Source organism: Bos taurus, chromosome 17 (assembly GCF_002263795.3).
Source record: "Bos taurus isolate L1 Dominette 01449 registration number 42190680 breed Hereford chromosome 17, ARS-UCD2.0, whole genome shotgun sequence".
Taxonomy (NCBI): domain Eukaryota; kingdom Metazoa; phylum Chordata; class Mammalia; order Artiodactyla; family Bovidae; genus Bos; species Bos taurus.
The window spans coordinates 71,197,949-71,220,752 of NC_037344.1; the positions used below are offsets into that span (position 1 = coordinate 71,197,949).

At 57.0% G+C, this 22,804-nt stretch overlaps 1 protein-coding gene and 1 long non-coding RNA gene across 4 annotated transcripts; one reads left to right on the plus strand and one right to left on the minus strand.

The window, feature by feature from the left end:
• Positions 1-5,579: 5,579 nt before the first annotated feature.
• LOC101903757 (uncharacterized) lies at positions 5,580-11,047 on the plus strand. Of its 2 annotated transcripts, XR_009491131.1 has the most exons (4): positions 5,580-5,843; positions 6,558-6,927; positions 8,856-9,339; positions 10,179-11,047. It is a non-coding gene; the product is annotated as an uncharacterized lncRNA (long non-coding RNA). The 2 variants fall into 2 exon arrangements; XR_009491130.1 differs by having other exon boundaries at positions 8,856-11,047.
• A 2,572-nt stretch (positions 11,048-13,619) lies between these two features.
• On the minus strand, positions 13,620-21,956 carry ZNF70 (zinc finger protein 70). Of its 2 annotated transcripts, none has more exons than NM_001206412.3 (2): positions 21,670-21,863; positions 13,620-18,455 (listed from the first exon to the last, which is right to left on the minus strand). In NM_001206412.3, exon 2 carries the CDS (start codon positions 18,407-18,409, stop codon positions 17,048-17,050), a length of 1,362 nt encoding a protein of 453 aa, NP_001193341.1. In that variant the 5' UTR covers positions 18,410-18,455; positions 21,670-21,863; the 3' UTR covers positions 13,620-17,047. The 2 variants fall into 2 exon arrangements, with proteins under 2 accessions (NP_001193341.1, XP_005218298.1); XM_005218241.5 differs by having other exon boundaries at positions 13,678-18,455; positions 21,510-21,956.
• Between the last annotated feature and the right edge of the window lie 848 nt (positions 21,957-22,804).

The window sequence follows — 22,804 nt, forward strand, 5'->3', positions numbered from 1 at the left end:
AAATGGTGAGTTTTAGGTGACGTGAATTTCCCATTGATGCACTTCACAGGCTCAGATGCAGCCAGGCCCTCAGGAAGCCCGAGTCCACTGGTCCTTTACTTTTCCTTAGAGTTTTATGGCTTCTGTTTCTGCCCTTAAACCCACCATGTTTCAACCTCATCTGATTTTGGACTTTATAATAAAGTTAGGCTGTGTTTCAGGAAACTTTGCTCAGTATTCTGTAATAATCTAAATGGAAAGAATTTGAAAAAAGAGCAGACACTTGTACATGCATAACTGAATCACTTTGGTGTACACCTGAAACTCGAGTGCAGCCGCTCAGTCGTGTCCGACCCTGCGACCCCACGGACTGCAGCACGCAGGCTTCCCTGCCCATCACCAACTCCTGGAGTTCACTCAAACACATGTCCGTCGACTCGGTGATGCCGTCCAACCGTCTCATCCTCTGTCGTCCCCTTCTCCTCCCGCCTTCAATCTTTTCCAGCATCAGGGTCTTTTCAAATGAGTCAGTTCTTCACACCAGGTGGCCAGAGTATTGGAGTTTCAGCTTCAGCATCAGTCCTTCCAACGACCCCCCATACCTGAAGCTAACACAGTGCTAATCCACTGTGCTGCAACATGAAAGAAAAACACATTTTTTAAGTTTAGGCTGTGTGTGTCTTCCTTCTCTCAACACTGCGTCTGACCCCACCCACACTGCCCAGCGCTGCATTCCCCGTGGACGGGAGGCCCCCTGCCCCACAGCTGCGTGCCGGCCGGTCACTGCCGAGCAGACCTGCCCGCCCAGAGTGGGGCCCCCGGCACTGGGGACAAGGCAGGGGCCTCTCCAGGGCCGGTCACTGTCCACTGTTCCTACTGGTTTTGTTTTCAAAAGTGGAGGCAGCGTAATATTTCCCTGATTATAAAAAGAAGTACACAGGTTCTCCACAAATAAAACAGGGGAAAAGTATAAAGAATGGAAGTTCCCAGCACAGCCTGGAGATCACGCCGGGTGCACCTGGGGTGTCCTTCCAGGCTGGACCTCACATTTCACGCAGACATCAGAAGGCTGCGAGATCTACCCAGAAGGCTGGGTAGATGGGGGATAGGTCGGTGACAAACAGTAGACAGAGAGATATACAGACAGATGATGGATAGACAGACGCTAAGACACCGAGCGAGGGGACAGACGGACGGAAGACACCATCCTTTGTCACTGACCACACACCCACATGGGTGTGGTGAGCCGGCTGTCATACTTGTGAACCTGCTGCTCTCACAACACCAGCTGGGTCCCTCCAGCCCCAGCGTCCCACACAGCAGACTCCCGGCTCCATCCCCAGGCAGGAATCCCACCACCGACTGGGGTGGACCCTCCCCGCAGGAAGGTCGTGCTGTCTAAGGCCTTGAGAGCAAGTTACAGACCTACTTCTGGGAAGACAGCGCACAACCGCCTACCCCGCAGAGCCCAGGAGGACCCCTGAGTCCTAGGGAAGGGACCGCACGGCCTGGACGGGGAGCGGCCCCAGGACGCTGCCCCCAACCTGTCCCACCTCACTCCTGCTCTGCTCTGAGGCGGGGCGCAGAGAGGGGCCCTGAGGCCTCTTCCCAGTTCTTGGGAGCACCCACTGGGCCTGAACCAGGCCAGAAGCCCCCTCCTCAAGGTGTCCCCAGACCACTCCCCTCCACCTCCGGTTGCTCTGTCTCCTGGCAGCAGGGAGCCCCAGTGAGAAGAGACAGCTCCAGGCTGTGATCTTGGCCCCTGGCTGCTCTGGCAGTGTGGGGGGTGGGGGTTGCTGGGAGGCCATGAGTGCTGGGGGTCGGGGCTGTGAAAGCACCTCGAGGTCAGTGGGCTGTTGGTCGGGCTCTGCGAGGTCCGCACGGGTAGAGCTGTGCCAGGACACAGGAGGCCTGGTCAGTGGTCCCAAGAGTCAGGGCCAAAGGAAGGGGTTCGGGCCCCTCTGGTTCCTCAGCTTCTGAGGCCGGGGACCCCAGTCTGGGCTTGGTAGGGGGGGATTGGAGGGGAGGCCCCCAGCCCCAGGACCTCCAGGAGCGGGACCTGGTTCCCCAACCCACCGGGCCCTGATCTCAGAGTCTGGGCTCGGCAGGTCCATCGGGGGTCCTGGCTACTCTCTCTGGCTGACTCAGAAGTCAGTGGGGGAGGTGGGGGTTACTGAGGGACCAGGAAAGGGGGCTTAGAGATCGGGGGCCACCACCCAGCTTTCACAGGAGAAACGGAGGCCCACAGGGCGCAAGGGACTCGCCAGGGTCACACTGTGAGCCCAGCTGCTGGACTCAAGGCCCAGGGCTGTCCCCCACCCATGATGGCCCTGAGGGCCCCCTCAACTCGGACAGGGTCAAGCCCCCTGACCTGCACCCCCAAGACTCAGGCTTGGCCGTTCTAAGCTGAGGAGCCCTCGGGGTCTGCAGTCAAGGCCACGGGGCCCAGCACCCCACCCCACCCGCCCCGCCACCCCGTCCTGTGCAGGCCTCTGGCCAGGCTCCTGTCGGCTCAGTGGGCCAGGGCCTGGCTAGGTTCCTGTAGGCCTCGCTCCCGTCTTCTTCCTCTGCAGCCCGGTGTGACAGCCCTGTAGCTGAGGCTCCGGCCTCCCTGAGCAGGCCGCTCCCACGGGGCCACAGGCATGGGGTACTGTGCTTACCCACCCCAATGCGAGGGTATGCAATGCCAAAGAGGAGGGGCCTGCCAGGCCTCCTGGAGCAGAATGAGCCCCCCAGACGGAGGTCCCATCTCACAGGCCGGGGCCTGGGGGCCTCGGTCCACGCCTGGGGCCTAGAGCTGGGCCTGTCGGGAGCTGACCCGGGGGGCAGGATGGCTGAGCTCAGGAGCCCAGCCAGGCGGTCCCTATGCACCACGTTCGCGGGGGGAGGGCGGGTCACCCACACAGCGGAGCCACAGCCCCCACCTGACGGTACTCGCGGGCCACGTGGAGGTGTCCCGGCTGCGTTCCTGACCGCGTGCCCGTGTCCCCGCACCGTGCGCCCCCGACAGATGCACACACGTATGCGAACATGCTCACATGCGTGCACGCACATAGGGCCCGGCGGACAGCGCCCTCTAGCGGCCACAGAGCCAGAGTCACAAAGCTCACAGGCACGTCTGTAAAGACCTGGATGCCCGAGTCTGGGAAGACTGTTCTCTTTCACAGCCTGGAGGGTGTGACCTGGCTAAGGTCACACAGCAGGTAAGCAGCGCGGCCCTGACCCCTGACCCCGCGTGCGTGCATGGTAAGTCGCTTCAGTCGTGTCCGACTCCTTGCCACCCCAGAGACTGTAGCCCACCAGGCTCCTTTGTCCAAGGGATTCTTCAGGAAAGAATACTGGAGTGGGTTGCCATGCCCTCCTGTAGGGGATCTTCCCGACCCAGTGATCGAACCCGCGTCTCTTATGCCTCGTGCATGGGCAGGCGGGTTCTTTACCACCAGGGAAACCCCCACTGGCCCAGATTCCAGCTCATTCCAGCTCCCAAGGCCCTGCCAGAGCCCCCTGGGACAGAAAAGCTGGGGGTCTTGAAAAGCTTCCACCCTCCTCACACACAGTGCCTGCTCCCCCCAGGAGGGGGGAGTCACATGCGGAGAGGAATCTCAGGACCAGAGAGTCCCCAAGCCCAGTCTCCTCTGTGCTGATGGGATGGGGTATCAGGAGGGGAGGGGCTGGGTTCACAGAAACACCGAAATGCCAAGATGACGGACACAGACGGGACACCTGCCACACAGGAGCAAGACACACTGACCTGTGTCCACTCGCTTGGCTCCTCTCCCGAGGGAGGAGATCCGGTCACACCAGGTCCCCTTGTTCCCCAGGCCCAGGTCTCTCGTTCCCCAGAAGAAGCAAGCACCATCCAGTCCACACACATAGTCCCTGATCGGACTCGAAGCCCAGCACTGCTCTGGGCCCTGGGGATACGGCAGGGGCCTCAGAGACCAAGACCTGCAGCAAAGTCCCAGGAGGTGAAGCAGGCGGACAAGCAACACATTACATTCTAACGGGAGGTGTGATGAGCTCTTTAGGAAAGGAAGCGGTTGGGGTGACAACTGCTGGTTTAAACTAAGATCATGGCATCCAGTCCCCTCACTTCATAGCAAATAGAAGGGGAAAAAGTGGAAACAGTGGCAGATTTTATTTTCTTGGGCTCCAAAATCACTATGGATGGTTACTGCAGCCAGGAAATTAAAAGATGTTTGCTCTTTGGAAGGAAAGCTACGACAAACCTAGATGGTGTATTAAAAAGCAGGGCCAATGAAGGCCCATCACTTTGCCAATGAAGGTCCATCTAATCAAAGCTATGGGTTTTCCAATAGTCATGTACCGATGTGAGAGCTGGGCTATAAAGAAACCTGAGCACTGAAGAACTGATGCTCTCCAACTGTGGTGTGGAGAAGACTCTTGAGAGTTCTCTGGACAGGAAGGAGATCCAACCAGTCAATTCTAAGGGAAATCAACCCCGCATATTCACTGGAAGGACTGATGCTGAAGCTCCAATACTTTGGCCTCCTGATGCAGAGAGCTAACTCATTGGAAAAGACCCTGATGCTGGGAAAGATTGAGAGCAGGAGAAGAAGTGGGCAGCAAAGGATGAGATGGTTGGATAGCATCACTGACTCAATGGACATGAGTTTGAGCAAACTCCAGGAGCTAGTGAAGGACAGGGAAGCCTGGCGTGCTGCAGTCCATGGGGTTGCAAAGACTGGGCACAGCTGAGCCACTGAACAAGAGAGGCCACCCCCGAATGAAGAAGGGGAGCCCCAGCAAGAGCCTGGGGAGGAGCAGTCCTGGCAGAAGGGACAGCGAATGCACAGGCCCTGGGCTCAGGCGTGTCTGACAAGCCGCAGGAGCAGGAAGGCGGGCAGTGTGGCCGGATTCAAGGCAGGGGTCCGGGGAGGGGCCGGCCCTCGGGGCCTCACAGAGCAGGCTGAGCCCCTGAGGTTTGTCCAGGTTCTCAGGTGATGCTGGATGGCATCGTGTCACCACACCTGCCCCTTCTAACTTCCTGCACACTCAGGTCCTGGGTGTATGTCAAGCAAGGGGAACCAGATGGCTCAGCGTGTGGACACACGGCGGGTGCCTGCCGGTCAGCGAGGACGGACATGGCGCGGTTCCGACTCTTCCATCCCAGACATGGCTGGGGGGCCCTGTGCCTTCTCGGTGCACAGGTCAGCACTTCTGGGGGGCACAGGCCCACCTGGAGCCGCAGAGTGGGGCGTCTCTGTGAGGGTCACTGCGACCTGCCGCCACCTCTGCAAAGCAGCTGGACTCACGCCCGGGACAGGCCGAGCCCGGGCCTGCATCGCGCCCCTGCTCGGAACGTGGCCCCTGGACACTGTGCCCAGCGCACCCCCGCGGTGTCAAATGAGAACCGGGGGAGGCCCCTGACCCCGCCCCGGGCCCCTACTGCCCCTGCCTGGGGTGACGCCAGGCTCCAGCGCTCGGAGTCCCAGGGTGTCACTCGGAGGCTCCGAGTCCCTCCGTCTGGGCCCCTTCCTCCGGGTCAGCACTTCCAGCGGGGGGACAGCGACGCCTTGCGGCCACGGAGGGCACGGCCGGCCCCGGAGCCGGGCGGCAGCGCCCAGGTAGAGGGGCGGGGCGGGCAACTCGGCTGAAACCCGGACCGCTGTGCCCGCGGGGCCCCTCCAGGCTGCCTCCTCTGCTGCGGGCAGGACGCCCAGCTTCTGAGTCCTTGGGACGGAGAGGGAGACTTCTGAGTGCGCGACACAGGGAGCCAAGTCCTTCTGGTCGTGGCCTCGAAACTGCCCAGGCGACCGGGAGGAAGAGGGCTGCTCTCCCGCAGGAGGACCTGAGCGTCTCTCAACCAGAATCGGCTCCTTGGCTTCATCTCTTAAAAAAAGGTAAAGGGAATTTTGCGCCTTGAGCCAGCTCCTGGGGAATTTACCAATCAGTTTGGGGAAAACTGGCAACTTGACCACATCGAATCTTTCAATCCATGAATATCCTGGCGCTCTCTCCCTTTAATAGGTTTAATAATTCTCAGTGAAGCTGCGTGTGGAGTTTTCCTCATAAACGAATGTCTTGGGCATCTCTGTAGATTCACGCTAGTAAACCTACACATTTGAAAGGGAAAGTGTTAGTCGCTGGCTTATGTCCGAGTCTTTGCGATCCTCTATCCATGGGATCCTCCAGGCAAGAATATTGGGTGCAAGAAATGGAGTGGGTTGCCGTCTCCATCTCCAGGAAACTTATATATTTGGGGGGGTGGATTCTATTGAAATATCGATTTACAATGTTGTGTTAATTTCTTCTGTACAGCAAAGCAACTCAAGTACATACATATATATATACTTTTCCTCAGTCTTGTCGATTATGGTTTCTCACAAGCTACTGAATATAGGTCCCGGTGCCACACAGTAGGACATTGTTGTGTATCCTTTTTATCCATCTTCTATATAACAGCTCGCTTCTGCTGATCCCAAACTCCCACTCCATCCCTACCCACCCTCTCCCCTGGGAACAAGTCTGTTCTCTACAAGCTGATATATTTTATGCAATGGTAAAATATATCCTCGTAAATGTTATTCTCTATTCATTTGCTATTCTATTCATAGACTGTGCTGTTGGAGAAGACTCTTGAGAGTCCCTTGAACTGCAAGGAGATCCAACCAGTCAATCCTAAAGGAAATCAGTCCAGAATATTCATTGGAAGGACCGATGCTGAAGCTGAAACTCCACTACTCTGGCCACCTGATGCAAAGAACTGACTCACTGGGAAAGACCCTGATGCTGGGAAAGATTGAAGGTGGGAGGAGAAGGGGACGCCAGAGGATGAGATGGTTGGATGGCATCACCGACTCGATGGACATGAGTTTGAGTGAACTCCAGGAGTTGGTGATGGACAGGGAGGCCTGGCGTGCTGCGGTCCATGGGGTCAAAAAGAGTCGGACACAACCAAGCGACTGAACTGAACTGAGAGACCCAGTAAGTCTTTATACTTGAAATCGCACCTCGTAAATTTGCTACACTATTTTTAATAGACTATATTAATCTGTCTACATTCTGCGGGACTTGCTACACACTCAAGCACACCCTCTGTGAAGAATGACAGCTCTGTTGCTATCTTCCTGATGCTTATGTATTCCATTGCTTTCCCAGTCATTTCAAAAGCTGGTTTGGGAGGGGAGAGCTCCACTTCAGGAACAGTAGCACAAAGACGTCCACAAACACACCCCCAAGCCAAAGGGCTGAAAATTATTTTTTAAATTTATGTTTATAACAGTATTTAAATACATGTATAATATGTTTCTAATTATTTATAATATCTGAATATGTTTATAAATATATATACAATATATAGGTAAATTTATTTATATACATGTGTTAGTCACTCTGTTGTATCCAGCTCTTTGCAACCCCATGGACTGCAACCTTCCGGGCTCCTCTGTCCATGGAATTCTCCAGGCAAACATGTTGGAGTTGGTTGCCATTCCCTTCTCCAGGGAATTTCCCCAAACCAGGGATCGAACCCGGTCTCCTGTACTGCAGGCAGATTCTTTACTGTCTGAGCCACCAGGAAAGCCCAAAGTTACTTCTACTTACAATTATGCTTATAATAATATATACTTGCTTATAAATACATTATAAACTATTATAAATATAACATATACTTGCTTATAATTATGCATTTATACTATATGCTTATAATTGTCTGCATGTATTTGTTTTATATATTAATTTTAAATTTCTGTATCAGTTCAGTTCAGTCACTCAGTCATGTCCGACTCTTTGCGACCCCATGAACCGCAGCACGCCAGGCCTCCCTGTCCATCACCAACTCCCAGACTTCACTCAGACTCACGTCCATCGAGTCAGTGATGCAATCCAGCCATCTCATCCTCTGTTGTCCCCTTCTCCTCCCACCTTCAATCTTTCCCAGCATCAGGGTCTTTTCCAATGAGTCAGCTCTTCGCATTAGGTAGCCAAAGTACTGGAGTTTCAGCTTCAACATCAGTCCTTCCAATGAACACCCAGGACTGATCTCCTTTAGGATGGACTGGTTGGATCTCCTTGCAGTCCAAGGGACTCTCAAGAGTCTTCTCCAACACCACAGTTCAAAAGCATCACTTCTTTGGTGCTCAGTCTTCTTCACAGTCCAACTCTCACATCCATACATGACCACTGGAAAAACCATAGCCTTGACTAGACGGACCTTTGCTGGCAAAGTAGTGTCTCTGCTTTTTAATATGCTGTCTAGGTTGGTCATAACTTTCCTTCCAAGAAGTAAGCGTCTTTTAATTTCATGGCTGCAGTCACCATCTGCAGTGATTTTGGAGCCCAAAAAAATAAAGTCTGACACTGTCTCAACTGTTTCCCCATCTATTTCCATGAAGTGATGGGACCAGATGCCATGATCTTCGTTTTCTAAATGTTGAGCTTTAAGCCAACTTTTTCGCTCTCCTCTTTCACCTTCATCAAGAGGCTTTTTAGTTCCTCTTCACTTTCTGCCATAAGGGTGGTGTCATCTGCATATCTGAGGTTATTGGTATTTCTCCCGGCAATCTTGATTCCAGCTTGTGTTTCTTCCAGCCCAGCATTTCTCATGATGTACTCTGCATATAAGTTAAATAAGCAGGGTGACAATATACAGCCTTGACGTACTCCTTTTCCTATTTGGAACCAGTCTGTTGTTCCAAGTCCAGTTCTAACTGTTCCTTTTATACAGTCTATAAATAATATTTTTATATAAATATTTAAAGTCTTTCAATATATTTAAAGTGTCTGGAAATAGACCTAAGGGCATACAAAAAATGGAATATTTATTAAAGACAATCTTCTGAAATTTGGCAAGAGCAGGGACAGTCTGTCTAGAGCATCTCAATCATGACCTGTTTCCTTCCTCCCGTTCCCAGCCCAACATGAGGCACCTCCACTCCAAGCAACTGCGGAAAGAACCCAGGGCACCCTCTCCACCGAGCTCCGGGTCAAGGTCGCATCTTCTCGACATTGTCCCCAGGGGAACTGCTGAGAGGTGAGATCTCCGAGACAAGGATGGGGACATCCAAGCCGGACCCCGAGGTTTGGCCAGCGGATGTAATGCCGCGTTCTGCCGGCAGACGGTGCTAGAGGAACGCGAAACACAAAAGCGGCCATAAAGCGCCTTTGCTTTCCTGGTTTCCCTCCCTTCTATCGAGCACAGGAGCCAGTGATGATGGCCCGTGTCTGCTCAGCAGCCCTGACGGACCAGTTCAGCAGGCACTCATGCCCCACTCTGTCCACCAGGCGACCCCTTCTGCAGTAGACCAGCCCTGGGCTCCCACACCTTCTGACCAGTTGGGGGCCACTTCTGTGCACCAGCCCGGGCCACGCCCTCCACGCTGTCTAGCCCGGGGCCAGGTAGGTTTTTTCTGCACCCTAGGACCTGGAATCGGCCCCCTGTCCTAAGACTTCACCTGATTTTATGTGTCACCCCAGATCTGAGCACCGATGCCCCCACCTTTGGTAGGGTAGGAGGGGGTGAGGGCGGCCCCTGAGATGGTGAAACTGCGGGTCGTGATCAGTCAAATCCATTCCGCCTCCCCGCACTAATCAAGGGTGTTTTAAGACTTGAACGTCCTCCAGTCACGAAGCCAAAACAATAAAATACCCGCCCGGAGTGTTCTCTAGAAAGCCAGACTCAGCAGCGTCTAGTTGGAGCTGAGCTGTTAGGACTGGATGGACCGCTGACCCTCCCACTGGGCGTGGCCGCGTGTCCCTGGAAGCTCCGCCTCCAGCTCGCGCCGGAGGTCCTCGCACCTTGTCCATCGCTTTCCCCAGGCTCCCCACTCCCCACGCCACCTGCTGCTTGGTCTTCATCCGTGAGCACCCAGCCTGTGCCCGCAGGGAGGCAGATTCCAGAGCGTTCTCTGGTTGCCTTGTGGATGAACCCGCTCTTTGATGCAAACCTGACATCTCAGTATTTTGGCCTGCTGTTTGTAGGGGGGAAAAATGTTCCCTAACAATAGTAAAACCATTACATGTAGCATTCAGAATTCCCTCACCGCCGAATCCCCCACAGATTGCTGACCACCCTAGTTTTGTCTTTGACTCCCTGCAATGGTGAATCTTCTAGAAAACTTTGGTCTAACCCAGGCCTCTGAAAGGACCCCAAGACAGCCCCTTTTCCCGGTCACTTCACTGCTGACCAGCAAACCTGGGCGGAGGACAGTGCTGAGATGCCTCAATACATCCTTTAGGGTCGCTCCTCCATCTGCTGAGACCGCTGCACAAGTCCACAACCAGAAGGGCAACGCTGGACACTGACCTGGGAGGGACAGCGGGCCAGAGACTGGGGGAAACCCGTGTCAGGACAGCCCACAGCTGACCCGGCTCAGGGGGACGCGATGCCTGTGGGCGCGATGCAGGCTAATAGCTCGGCCCCTGAGCCGACGCGCTCCAAACGTGCCTCCCGGTAAAGGACCATCATCATCGTCACGCGAGCATCTTCTCTAATAAAATACAGCCCAATGACTGGGAACACCAGGAGGAGATCTTTCCACACTAGAGGGCGCCAGAGACCGCGGGGTCGCACCTGGGCTCCCGGGGCTGCCGCGCAGAGTCTGTCCGCCAGGGGGCGCGAGCGCTGGCCATGGGCTGGCCCTTCCGGTCAGCTGTGATGGGCAAAGAAGGGTCTAGTCCCAAGGGGACTGTGTGATGGGCTCTCGAGGTTAGGGGTGCTCCTCACCCCAGAGGGGTCAAAAAGTTAGGAGTCAAGAAACAAAGCCTTTGGTGCATGAACTAATGAGTGACCAGCAAAAAATATATATTTTAAAATAAGGTTAGATTTGAAGATTAGGCAGTATTGGGGACATACTTAGACTAAAATTATTCACTGGGCATTCTGTGTTTTATCTGCCATCCTACTCATGAGAGATGAACAAAACAGAACTGCGAGGACTGTCTTTTTTCTTTGCTCCTTATTGTTGTATGCCTTTGTATTTATCAACCACGTTCTTTTCTTCTCAGTATTGCTTTATGTAGGAGTTGTCAGAGGTTAGCAGAATGTTCCGTGGAACTGTGAGTGGATCCGAGGACGAATTAACACAATTGGCTGTGATTATAATGACTCTTGGGAGCAGCTGTTTTTCATTTTGGACGGAGGGTGCTCTCTCGGGGTCAAGGATGGGGCACCCAAACGGACACCGAGGTTTCTGTGCAGCGGGTGCCATGCCGGGCTCTGCCAGCAGATGGCGATGGAGGAACGCGCGAGGCCACCGCGGCCAGAAAGCGCTTTTCCCGCTTTCCTTCCTTTTATTGAGCACAGGGGCCAGTGGCGGTGTGAGGATGGCCCCGGGTCCGCTCAGCAGCAGCGCTGACCGACCGTCTAGTGCACGTGTGGCCCCGATCTCAGCACCGAGGCCCCCCCTTTGGCAGGATAGGTGGGGGTGAGGGCGGCCCCTGAGATGGTGAAACTGCGGGTCGTGATCAGTCAAATCCATTCCGCCTGCCTGCACTAATCAAGGCCCTTGATTAGATTTAACCAAGTGTTAAAAAAGACTTGGGGGTCCTACAGTCACGAAGCCAAAACAATAAAATACTCGCCGGGATTGCTCTCTAGAAAGCCGGACTCAGCGGCGTCTAGCTGGAGCTGAGCTGTTAGGACTGGGTGGACCGCGGACCCTCCCACTGGGCGTGGTCGCGGGTCCCTGGAAGCTCCGCCCCCAGCTCGCGCTGCAGCGCAGAGGCGGAGCTTGGGTCCACCGCGCGGACCGCGGTCCCGCACCTTGTCCATCGCTTTCCGCAGGCTCCCCACGCCCCACGCCACCTGCTGCTCGGTCTTCATCCGTGAGCACCCAGCCCGTGCCCACAGGGAGGCAGATTCCAGAGCGTTCTCTGGTCTCCCTGCCTGGTTGCCTTGTGGATGAACCCGCTCTGTGCTGCTAACCTCAGCATCTCGGTGTTTGGGTCTGCTTCTTGAAGAGGAAAGACATCAAAACTGGTCCCGTAGCAACAGTAAAACCGTTACACGTAGCGCTCACCCCTCCATCCCCCACAGATTACTGACCACCTGTTTCTCTTTGAATCCCTTCAATAAGCAATCTTGGAGGAAGCTTCCGTCTAGCCCAGGCCTCCGTTTTCCAGATCCCTGGAGGGGCAGTGGGGGAAAGATTATAATTCAAACAGAAGTCCCGGGTCCATGTAGAACCCAATCACCATTCGCTACGGGGAGGAATCCACGTAGCAGATGAGGCTGATCGTCTGGGGCGGCCTATATTGAAGGTTTCATGGGAAACTGCCTTCCAGGGACACAGCCCAGTATTTTGCCTCTGGCCCCTCGAGACTCCGGGGCTCACCTCCCCGCTCCACTCCCGTCCTCTGGGCTCTGATGGGGCTTCTCCGGGCCAGGGCCCCGCACCTGCAGACAGCCAGCAGCCCAGGGAACAGCAGGAGGCAGGTGGAGACCCCAGGCCGGCCCACCCACACCGGGTTAGACCAGAGGGGAGGGGCCAGCCGTGAGGACGCAGGCAGCTGTTGTGGGATGGCCTTGGGTGGGGGGGTAGCAAACGTGGGTGAGTCTCCAGCGCTCAGCCCCACTGGAGTCCTGGAGGCTGTGTGAGTGTGTGGCCTGTGGTGTCGGAGACACCCTGCTCAGCACCCCCAGACCACCTTCTGATTTGGTTTCCTGGTTATCAGACACTGAAGAGGGGGTCCCCCAAAAGAAAGGGGCTGCCTTTCCCCACCCCTTACCCCCCGAAGGTGGTGCATGTCCATGGCGCACACATCCAGATACCTGTGATCCCAGCGAACCTCCGCGTGGCCCCAGGAGCCGCACAAGAGGCCATTTGGTTTCCACCTGGGCTGAGGTGACTGAACCCCCTTGTCACCTCTGAGAAGTCCCGGCAGCTGTAGTGGGGGCTCCTGCCTCCCACTGAACTGTCCCCCCGACCCCGCAGCAGCCAGCTGAGCTGATCCGAGACCACTGCACCCGCGGTAAGCTCCTGCCCTCGCGTCCCTCCTGCCACGGGAGCGGCCAGGGCGACCCCCTTCTTGAGGCTCTGCAGCTGTGATGGTGGCCGGCCCCCACCACAGGAGGGCGAGGGGAGAGAGGGGGCAGGTGAGGGGACCATCCTGGGACAGACAGGACGTGGGAGAGGGTCCCCGTCTCCCACGACTGTGTGGGCTCCCTTATGCAGGCGGCCTGATCTGTGAGGTCTAGTTCTTTGCTGCATCTCGTGGTATTTGCTGAAACTTTTCTAAAATGTAATCAAGCACCACGTAGCATTCTAGCTTATGTTGAACGGCCTTTGGGAGTTAGGGTAGAAAATCAAAGGAATATTTCAAAACGCTGACAGTGTGAGAAACACCTGTGCCCTCAGTCTGCCAGGCAGGTGTGCATCCTTTAGTCCTCCAAGCCCCACGGGGCTGGGCAGTGCCATCACACCCTCCGTGTCACAGCCGAGGTCGCTGAAGCACCAGCCTGTGACGTCAGGAGTGGACTCAGGACAGAGCCCGGCACTGACCAGACCAGGAGGGGCAGGTGTGCCCGATGGTGGGTCTCTCGTCGGCCTAGACAGGGCGCTCCACACTCAGACAATAACTCACAGAGATGGGGCGGGGATGAGCATGACCTTTGGGGGTTAACCGACCCAATACATACTAAGCTGGAAATAAATCATGCCTCACTCTAAACAGCAATGTTACTCATAGGAGAACTTCTTATGTAAGAAGAATTACAGAAAGAATCAGAAAGCAAAATCCAATAATTTGCTGTTTATAAGTTACAGATATATAGCAAAAATATATACACAAATTTTAAAAATAAAATGCCGAGCTAAATAAACTCTCATGCAAATGCAAATTAAAAAAAAAAAAAAGCAAGGGGTTTCCATTATAATGTTTGGAAAAGAGAAGTTGAAGCTAGAAGCATTAAAAGAGGCAAAGAGGGCATGCAAAGGCACAGGTTCTCAGTTCATCTCTGTTAAATAGACATCTGCTCCAAATACGGTAATCACTTGATCACGTACACCCTGTCTATCGAGATAACGGCATGACTAACAAAGCGTAATGGCACTCATAAAACAGAATAGAAACCAAGGCAAAACAGAAACACGTCAGGGAAAAGCACACAAAACCAGACCGTGGTGTGACCAGGTAAACCAGCGCTCCTAACTACCGTGGGGCCACAGGCTTCCTCCCGGAGCAGCCCAGCCGTGCACACACCCACAGGGCTTTGCTGGGCGCCTGGGCCCACGACCCCGGACCCCGGCATGCTCACCGGCTGCCAGGCGTCCTCACACCTCGAAGGGAAGACAAGTTAGAGCAAGTGCAGACTGGAGCAAAATAACATAAAGACTGAGGTAACAAACCGAACTGACAGAGTGAAAACACGTTTCTTGAGAGTACACAAATGCTGTATAAAACTGATAATATATTCAGGCTCAGAGAATGTCTATGGACACTTAAAAATCCTGACACCAGCACATAATAAGTAACAGCAATGACTGAAGCAGTCATCACTGGGGTTAGGATTAGGGTTAATTTAAAAACACTAATTTTTAATTATTAAAAAATACTAATTAAGATAATAATAATGGGGTCAAAGGGAAATTCCTAAGAGCAAAAAAAAACCCAGACGTCAACAGTATAGAGCAGAAAAAGCTGTAACTACAAGAAAACAAACACAGACCCAAGTACCCACGTTTACTAGAAATGTTAAAAATTATTAATTACCTAAATAATTAATCTTAGAAATGTAAAGTGTTAATATTAAGCAACAAAAAAGATAAAGAAAAGAGCAGAATACATGTACTTTGACAAAACAATTCGATTAGTAAACAGAACCAAGAACTGGAGCTTTACGACAGTCAACAACGTCTGCTAAAAGAAGGGAAAACTAAGACAATAAAACAAAATCCGACAACGAAACTCGAGGACAATTCAAATGCTACCAGGACGGCCTCTTACAACGTCGCTGTCTGGGAGCCCAAGTCAAAGGACTTAGAACACATAAGAAAACAAGGAAAGAGCATGAGCTGAAGACTAGGTTCCGCTCACACTTCTGAAAAAAAGCACTTGCCTGGTCTGACCACGGTTTTGTGTGAGTCTGTCAACCCTTCAGGAGAGGAGTCTTACCTGCCGTGTTACATAAATCAGAAAAGAAAGGGATGGGGGTGGGGGGGAGAAGGTCCGCGTTTAGAAGCTTGAGGCGAGCGTGAAGTAGCTGGGAGGCGCGGGGCTCGGCAGGCTTGCTGGGCTTGGGGGGCGACCCAGGTTGGCTGAAACCGGCGATTTACGAGCAGGAGACTCCGGAAGGGTGGTTTTAAGGAGAGTGGTGACGTGTGCAAAGTGATGCTTGGAAAAAAATAAAACAATTTGGCTGGGAGCACAGCGCGCGGAGGAGACGGCAAAGGTTGGAAGTGGATGACTGCCCTGCCCAGTAAGGACAGTCCTGGCCAAGGCTGAGGGGGTCCCGGGGGTGGGGCAAGGAGGTAGATCTTAGGGGGCCCTGTCCCCCTGCACCAAGCGGGGGTGTCAGCATTCTCTCAATTCTCACAAGTGATGGGCGATCCTCCAGGCGGGCTGCCACTCAGATGGGCGCACACAGGGGCTGGTTTAGTACCCCCACGGACAGCAGGGGCTGCACAGAGCTGGTCTCCCCAGACCAGCAGACCTGTCCTTTCAACGTCCCCAGCTGCCAAGCCTGCTGATGGAGGAACAGCTCTGGCCTTCCCATTTTTATTCAGGACCATCCTAGCTGCCGAGCCAAGCCCCATCTGCTGAAATAACCAGCATGACCCTGACGGGCTCGTAGGACTGCGGCCGCAGACATGTAAAACTTCAAAATCAGTTCAGCCCACCTCCTCCCCGAGCAGTGCTAAGGGGCCCTGCGAGGGACAGTACCAGAGACCACCGCCAACTCCCAGAGGCCAGGGACAGACGCTTCTGGGGCAGCCAGATGCGGCCCTGCCCGAGCCCATTCCTGGGCCAGGGGCAGGGGACTTAACTGGGATGGCCACCTTCAAGCCTTGCTGGGTCACAGCGGGCAGGTGTGTACCTAGGCGATGCCAGGGGGCTGCCTGGGAGCTGGCCGCCCGCCTGCTACTGGTGGGAGGAGGAGGAGCTCTGGAAACATGGCACCCTCAGAGCCCCGCCCTGAGGATGCCCAGCTGAACTGGCCCGGGGAACCGGAAAGGGTCGCTGTAGCCCCAGGCACCACACCCAGGGCACAAGCTGGAGGGGGAGGGGCCCTGCCATCTTGGGAACCAGACGGGCCTGTGTCTCCCCTGCCGGGGGGGCCGCAGCAGGAGGTGGGGTGTCACCCTGGGTCTCCGTCCTCAGTTGCCAGTTGCCAAAGCTCGTGAGTGCCCAGTCCCAGTCTGAATGGGAGCCTTGAACACACACACACACCCCCCAGGGGAATGTGGCATTCCCAACGTCCCCACCTCCTGGAGAGGGAAACGGAGCCTTGGGGCTTCCTCCAGGACACCAAGGCAGGAGGGGCCAGAGCTGGACCCTGAACCCAGCCCTTCAGACCGGAACCCCTTCATCCCTGGACAGGGCGCAGGCTGCCCAGGCACAGAACGGAGGCCCCGCAGGCGCCCCAGCCTGGACCCTGGGTCTGGCGGAGGGCTACTCCTCGTGGCAGGGTCCTGTGCCTGGCTGAGCCGGGCAGCGCCTCCACCTCCGCTGGAGGGCCTACAGCCAGGCCCGCCCTCAGCCAACCCAGGCCGAGGGCTGAGAGGCGCGGGGTCCTCGCCTGCCACCCCAAGCCCAGGAGGAGCCCTCCTGCACCCGCTCCGCCCCACCGCCGAGCGACCCTGCAGTGTCCAAGGTGACCCTCGACTTTGGACTCATCTTCCCCGGGCTGTACGGGCTGCGAGTCCGCTTCACTTCTGCAAGTGTCTGAGGTTAGCGCTCGCCGGACGTCTCCCGGGGGCTTAACCCCACTTCGTCCCTCTGACGTGTATTCGTCTGCACTTTAGAAAAAGCGAATGGAGGGCAAAACCAACCCCCCGGGGTCACAGCAGAGAAGAGCCGGCCGGGATTCCGCCGTCCGGCTGGCCCCCCAGGTCCACCCGCTGGGCCGGGGGCGCCAGGGCCGGCGTGCCCTCGCCCCGGGCGGACCCTAGAGCTTGTCCGCCGCGTGGACCTTCTGGTGGCGGAGGAGGTGCGAGCTGCCCCGGAAGGCCTTGCCGCAGCGGTTGCACTCGTAGGGCCGCTCGCGCGTGTGCGTCTTGTAGTGCTCGATGAGCGCCGAGCGGTGGCGGAAGGCCTTGCCGCACTCGTTGCACACGTAGGGCTTGCGGCCCGTGTGCGTGCGCTGGTGCTGGATGAGCGCCGAGCTGTGGCGGAAGGCCTTGCCGCACTGGCCGCACTCGTAAGGCCTCTCGCCCGTGTGGGTGCGCTGGTGCTCGATGAGCGCCGAGCTCTGGCTGAAGGCCTTGCCGCACTTGTGGCACCGGTAGGGCCTCTCGCCCGTGTGCGTCTTGCGGTGCTCGATGAGGTTGGAGCTCTGGCTGAAGGCCTTGCCGCAGTCCGCGCAGGCGTACGGCTTCTTGCCCGTGTGGACGCGCTGGTGCCGCAGCAGGTGCGAGCGGTGGCAGAAGGCCTTCCCGCACAGCTCGCAGGCGTGCGGCCTCTGCAGCGAGTGGATCTTGCGGTGCTGGCTCAGGCCCGAGCTCTGGTTGAAGGCCTTGCCGCACTCCTGGCACGCGTAGGGCTTCTCCCCGGTGTGGATGCGCTCGTGCTTGCGCAGGCTGGAGCTGCGGCTGAAGTCCTTGCCGCACTCGCGGCAGGCGTACGGCCGCCTCCCGCTGTGCGTCTTCGCGTGCTGCGCCAGGGCCGAGCTCTGCCGGAAGGCCTTGCCGCACTCGCCGCACTCGTACGGCTTCTCCCCGGTGTGGATGGCCTGGTGCCGGAGCAGGTGCGAGCTCTGGCTGAAGGCCTTGCCGCACTCGCCGCACTCATACGGCTTCTCCCCGGTGTGAATCACCAGGTGCCGGAGCAGGTGCGAGCTCTGGCTGAAGGCCTTGCCGCACTCCCGACACGCGTAGGGCTTGGCGGGCTGCGCGGTCCTGGGCGGCCCCTGCAGCCCCAAGTCACCCCTGCCCACCGCCTCCCTGGCAGGCGCATCGGCAGCTTCCCCGCTGCCCGTGATCCGGTACGCAGTCGGGTCTGATTTCTGGAGGAAGGTCGGGCCGAACAGCTCATCGTCCTGGGCCCTGTCTCCCGGGGGGATGCTCTGAGGCGGAACGGGGCTGGAGCACAGATCGAAGTCCCCCCGGTAATCGTCCTGCTCCCCGCCTTGCTCCCCGAGAGGGATCTCCTTGTAGATGACGGCCATCTGCTCCAGAGCCCTCCCCTGAAGAAAGGGGGCCCCCAGGTCCTCCTCCGCGAACAGGTCTGCCTGCATGTCCAGCCCGCCGGCAAACACGAAAGCCTCACCCAGCTTGGCGGCCGGGGGGATCTCCACAGAGGGGCCCGTCATCCCAGCGGCTGGGTCTGTCTGGGACACACACAGCTGCTCTCGGATTCTGAAAAGAAAACAAGAGACACTGTCACGTCAGCAGGTCAAGCAGCGAGGAGCCGGAGCCCAAAGCAGATGGAACCAAGGACACAACCTTGCCCTCGAAGCCAGTCCTGGGTGAGTCAGAGACAAGCCAGAGACTCCCCAGAAACAAGTGCAAGGCGGACGCTGGTGTCCAGACCCGAAAGGCTCAGGGCACCGGAAAGCGGGGCGAGGACATCAAGGGGATCCAGACCCGAAAGGCTCAGGGCACCGGAAAGCGGGGCGAGGACATCAAGGGGATCCAGACCCGAAAGGCTCAGGGCACCGGAAAGCGGGGCGAGGACATCAGGGGAGCCTTTCTGGAAGAGGGGCGGAGTCCGGCCCCGGAGGCTGCTGGGGCTAGGATCTTGCTGGGAGAGGGCATCTGTTTGCCTCCTGTGCTCGGTGGGCGGCACCCCTCCAGCCCGGAGCCCCAGCCGGAACCCAGGAGTCAGATCTTCCCAACACCCGCCCCATCCACGTCCTGAGGGCCCACTGACGGGGTCTCTGCCTCTCTCCAGGCTGACTCCCGATGGATGCCCATCTCCAGCTCCCCCCCCACACATCTGTTCTCTACGTGGACACCAGGGTCAAACACCTAAACCCGGTCCTGATGGCGGCGTCCCCCTTCTCAGGAGCCTGCAGCAGCCCACGCCCTCCATGGCCGGCCCTGCGGCCCTGTCCCCGGCCTCTGCTTCCACACACCCTCATGCTTCCAGCTCCACAACTCGTATGAGCCGCTCTTTCCTCTGCCTGACTGGTCCCCTCACCACTGGCTTCTCACGTGGCCACATGCTCATTTTTCCAGACTCAGTCCAAATGCCTCCTCTTCTCTGCACCCTCAGACCCGGACAATCTCGGGCACGTGGCCCCAGTGGCCGAAGATGCGGGACACGCATCCATCACAGCACTGGGCACTCGCAGGGCAGGCGTCCTGGCAGGACCCCCTGCAGCACTGCCTGTGAACTCCCCGAGGGCAGGTCCGGGGCTCCTCTGAAGTGGAAGCCCCAGCTCCCAGCACAGCCACTCTGTCTCTACACGCACACACCCACTGAATAAATAAATGACTCAACGGAGGAAAAGCCACTTGCTTTTGTGTCAGTACTGCTTGCCACACTTTTATTTTTTGCCAAAGAACTTTGTATTCAATCAAGTCAATTATCTCTGAGCCAAAGTTTTTCCAGTAGTCATGTACGGATGTGGGCGTTGGATCATAAAGAAGGCTGAGTGCCGAAGAACTGATGCTTTTGAACTGTGGTGTTGAAGACTCTTGAGAGTCCCTTGGACTGCAAGGAGATCAAGTCACTCAATCCTAAAAGAAATCAACCCTGAATATTCATTGGAAGGACTGATAATGAAGCTGAAGCTCCAATACTTGGCCACCTGAGTCAAAGAGCTGACTCATTGGAAAAGACTCTGATGCTGGGAAAGACTGAGGTCAAAAGGAGAAGGGGACGACAGAGGACGAGATGGTTGGACGGCATCAGCAACTCAATGGACAGGAGTTTGAGCAAGCTCCGGGAGATGGTGAAGGCAGAAGGCCTGGTGTGCTGCAGTCCATGGGGTCGGAGAGTTGGACACGACTGAGCGACTGAACAACAATCTAGGAGATATAAACAAACACAAGAGACAAAAGCAGAGCTGCTCGGGTGGAAGGGGGTGTTCCACAGGGGACAAGCAAGGAGCGGGGACACCCCACTCAGCCCCCCAACCCCATGTGGGAGCCCCAAGGGAGCCCCGCAGGACCCCATTCAGAAACCGTGCAAGCTCCAAGGAGACTCTTGAGGTACCATAATGGTGACAACTCGAGGTTATTGAGCATCTGCCGCGTGCAAGGCACTACTAGGCCTTCTACAAGCCCGTCTCATTTATTCCTCAGGACTCCATACAAAGGCACGCTTCCCCAAACATGGAAGTTCAAAGAGGAATGGCCTCAAGAAGACACGGGAAATTCATCAGGATAGTCACGGCGGAACTCATTCCCAGTTGAATCTTCTTACTGAAATGTTTACTGGAGTCTAGCTGACTTACAATGTTGTGTTTGGGGTTTTTAAGTTGTACTTGATCTTTAATTGGAGGGTAATTACATACCGTGTTGCTTTCTGCCGTACCCCCACATGAATCGCCCATAGGCACACGCACGTCCCCTCCCTCTTAAGCCTCCCTCCCACCCCTCTAGGCTGTCACAGAGCAAGGGTTGTTTTGTTTTCAGTGAATTTTCAGCCAGGTGTGAAAAAAAGCACAGAACTGCAGTATCCTCAAGATGTCTAAGCTCACTCCCATTCCTCACAACCCCCATCTCCACTGCTCCCCCTCCTCAAACTTCCCACCCCATTTCCACCCTGGCCCACCCCTTCCCCGTTAAGCTTAGACCTTCTCTACTCAGGCCTTCTCCAGCGGGTCCACCGATGGGCATCACTCCAACCAGCTCTCTGACCAGCCTCAGGTTCCTCACCTTCCTGCCCTGCTGCAACCGCCCACGAACTACCCGCCTCCCCCGCCAGCTCCTCCTAAGATGCTGAACGTCGCCAAGGAAAATCATAGGCCTTGTGGCTGGCACGGAGACAGATTTCGAGTTTCCAGTTTCGGCTGGCGCTTCAGCTCCAGTGTCCAGTGACCTCCTTGCAGCGGGCCAAGCCCTCTCTTCTGGGTCCTCACTTCCCGCGCCCCCCCTCCAATTCTGGCAGGCACCCCAAGACCTCCTTCTCGAAAAACCCTCCGTTTCAGAGACTGCAAATGGGCAGCCTGGAGACCCTGTCACAGACGCCTTGTGCCTGGCTCTCAAAGAGTCGGGCTTTTCCTTATTGTTTGACTCAGCTGCCACAGTATTTAAAACTCTAGGTTTTCTAGCGAAGAGCTGGAAGATGTGACAATAAGGGGCCCAGCCTTCGCTCACTCACGGGGCAGGGGGCGGCTGCTGGATAACCAACCTCAAGCCTCGTTTCATTCCCTTGGTTTCTGAAAGCTCCTCTCCCCACTAATCTTCCCGCCCCACTGACCCCTCTTTCTCAGGATCTGGGCAGTTGTGACCTCCACCCACCTGCTAAATCCTGGTTTTTCCATTCCCCCTAGGTGCCAGCTACCCGCTAAAGTCTCCGCCGTGTTGAAAAAGTTGGCGACGCTTTTATCTGTGCCCAGCAATGTTTTCACCGATGCTTTGGGGCTGAAATGTCCTAGGTCTGGAACCCCGTGCTTCCCACCTCTCTCGGGCCTTCCCGGCTCCTCCGGCCTCTGTCACTCTGTCCTCCGGGGCTCCCAGGGCCTGGGCACCGGGCCGGCCCCCGGGGCCCGTCCTCCGGGCTGGAGGCTCACGAGCGGCCGCGGCCCCGCACCTGCTCCCAGCGCCGGGGGCCGCCCACACCTGCGCCCCCAGAGGGACAGGTGGCCGCTCTCCCGGGCCGGGGCGGGGCCGCTCTCCCGGGCGGGGCGGGGCCGCAGCTCAGCGCCTCCAGCCCCGCGGCCGTGGCCTCGCTCGCTGGCGGCTGCTGACGCGAAGCCCGCGGCCCCGCCCCCGCCCGCGGCACTTCCGGGGCCGCTCTAGGCCGCGCGGAGGCCCGCGTCTCGCTGGTCCCGCCGCCTGCACGCCAGGCCCCTGGATGCCGGACTTGGGGTAGCGGGGGGGGGGCCGTCCCATGGGCGCGCGGCTCTCGGGGCGGTCCCCGAGCGCGTCCCGGCCGGCTGGGCGGGCTGGGTACCTGTCCTGCGGATGGGGCCGGCCAGAGGCCGAGGGGGCGCTGGGGTCCCCGGGAGAAGGGCAGGCGTGCCCATCACGCCTGTTGGGATTTTCCACCCGCCGCCTTCGTGGGGAGCCCGGGACCCGCCTGCCCATCTCGTCCCCTCAAAGACCGATGAGAGCCCAGGAGATGGCTTGGCGCCTGGGCGGGACCCTCTCATGCATCTGATGGGTAGTCCCCCTGTTCATGTGGCGCTTCTTAGAGGAACCGGGAGAGAAGAGAGCTGTGTTCTTCAACCCCCCCACCCCCCTCCCAGGGCTAAGTTCTGCTTCTGGTGGCAAGCCTGCCTCTCTACCCCAGGAGGGCTGCTGCCCATGCCTCCCCTGCCCTCTGCCCACCTGCCTTCAGGTGCCTCTGAGTGTCTGCACCCCACACACACACTCACACCTGCCCCCTTGCCCCACCCAGGAGTAGGCAGGGGCTCCCGAAGACCTGGTCCAGTCCCCTCGTTGAGTGTTGGAACCCAACCAGCCATGCAGAGCCGGGACCAGCAAAGGCTGGTTCCTTTTTCTCTCACTCCAGCTCCTCCCGTCACAGGAAGGCAAGAGCCACCAGTCTGGGCCCCTGGGGGCTGGTGGGGAGGCTGGGCCCCTCGCCAAGG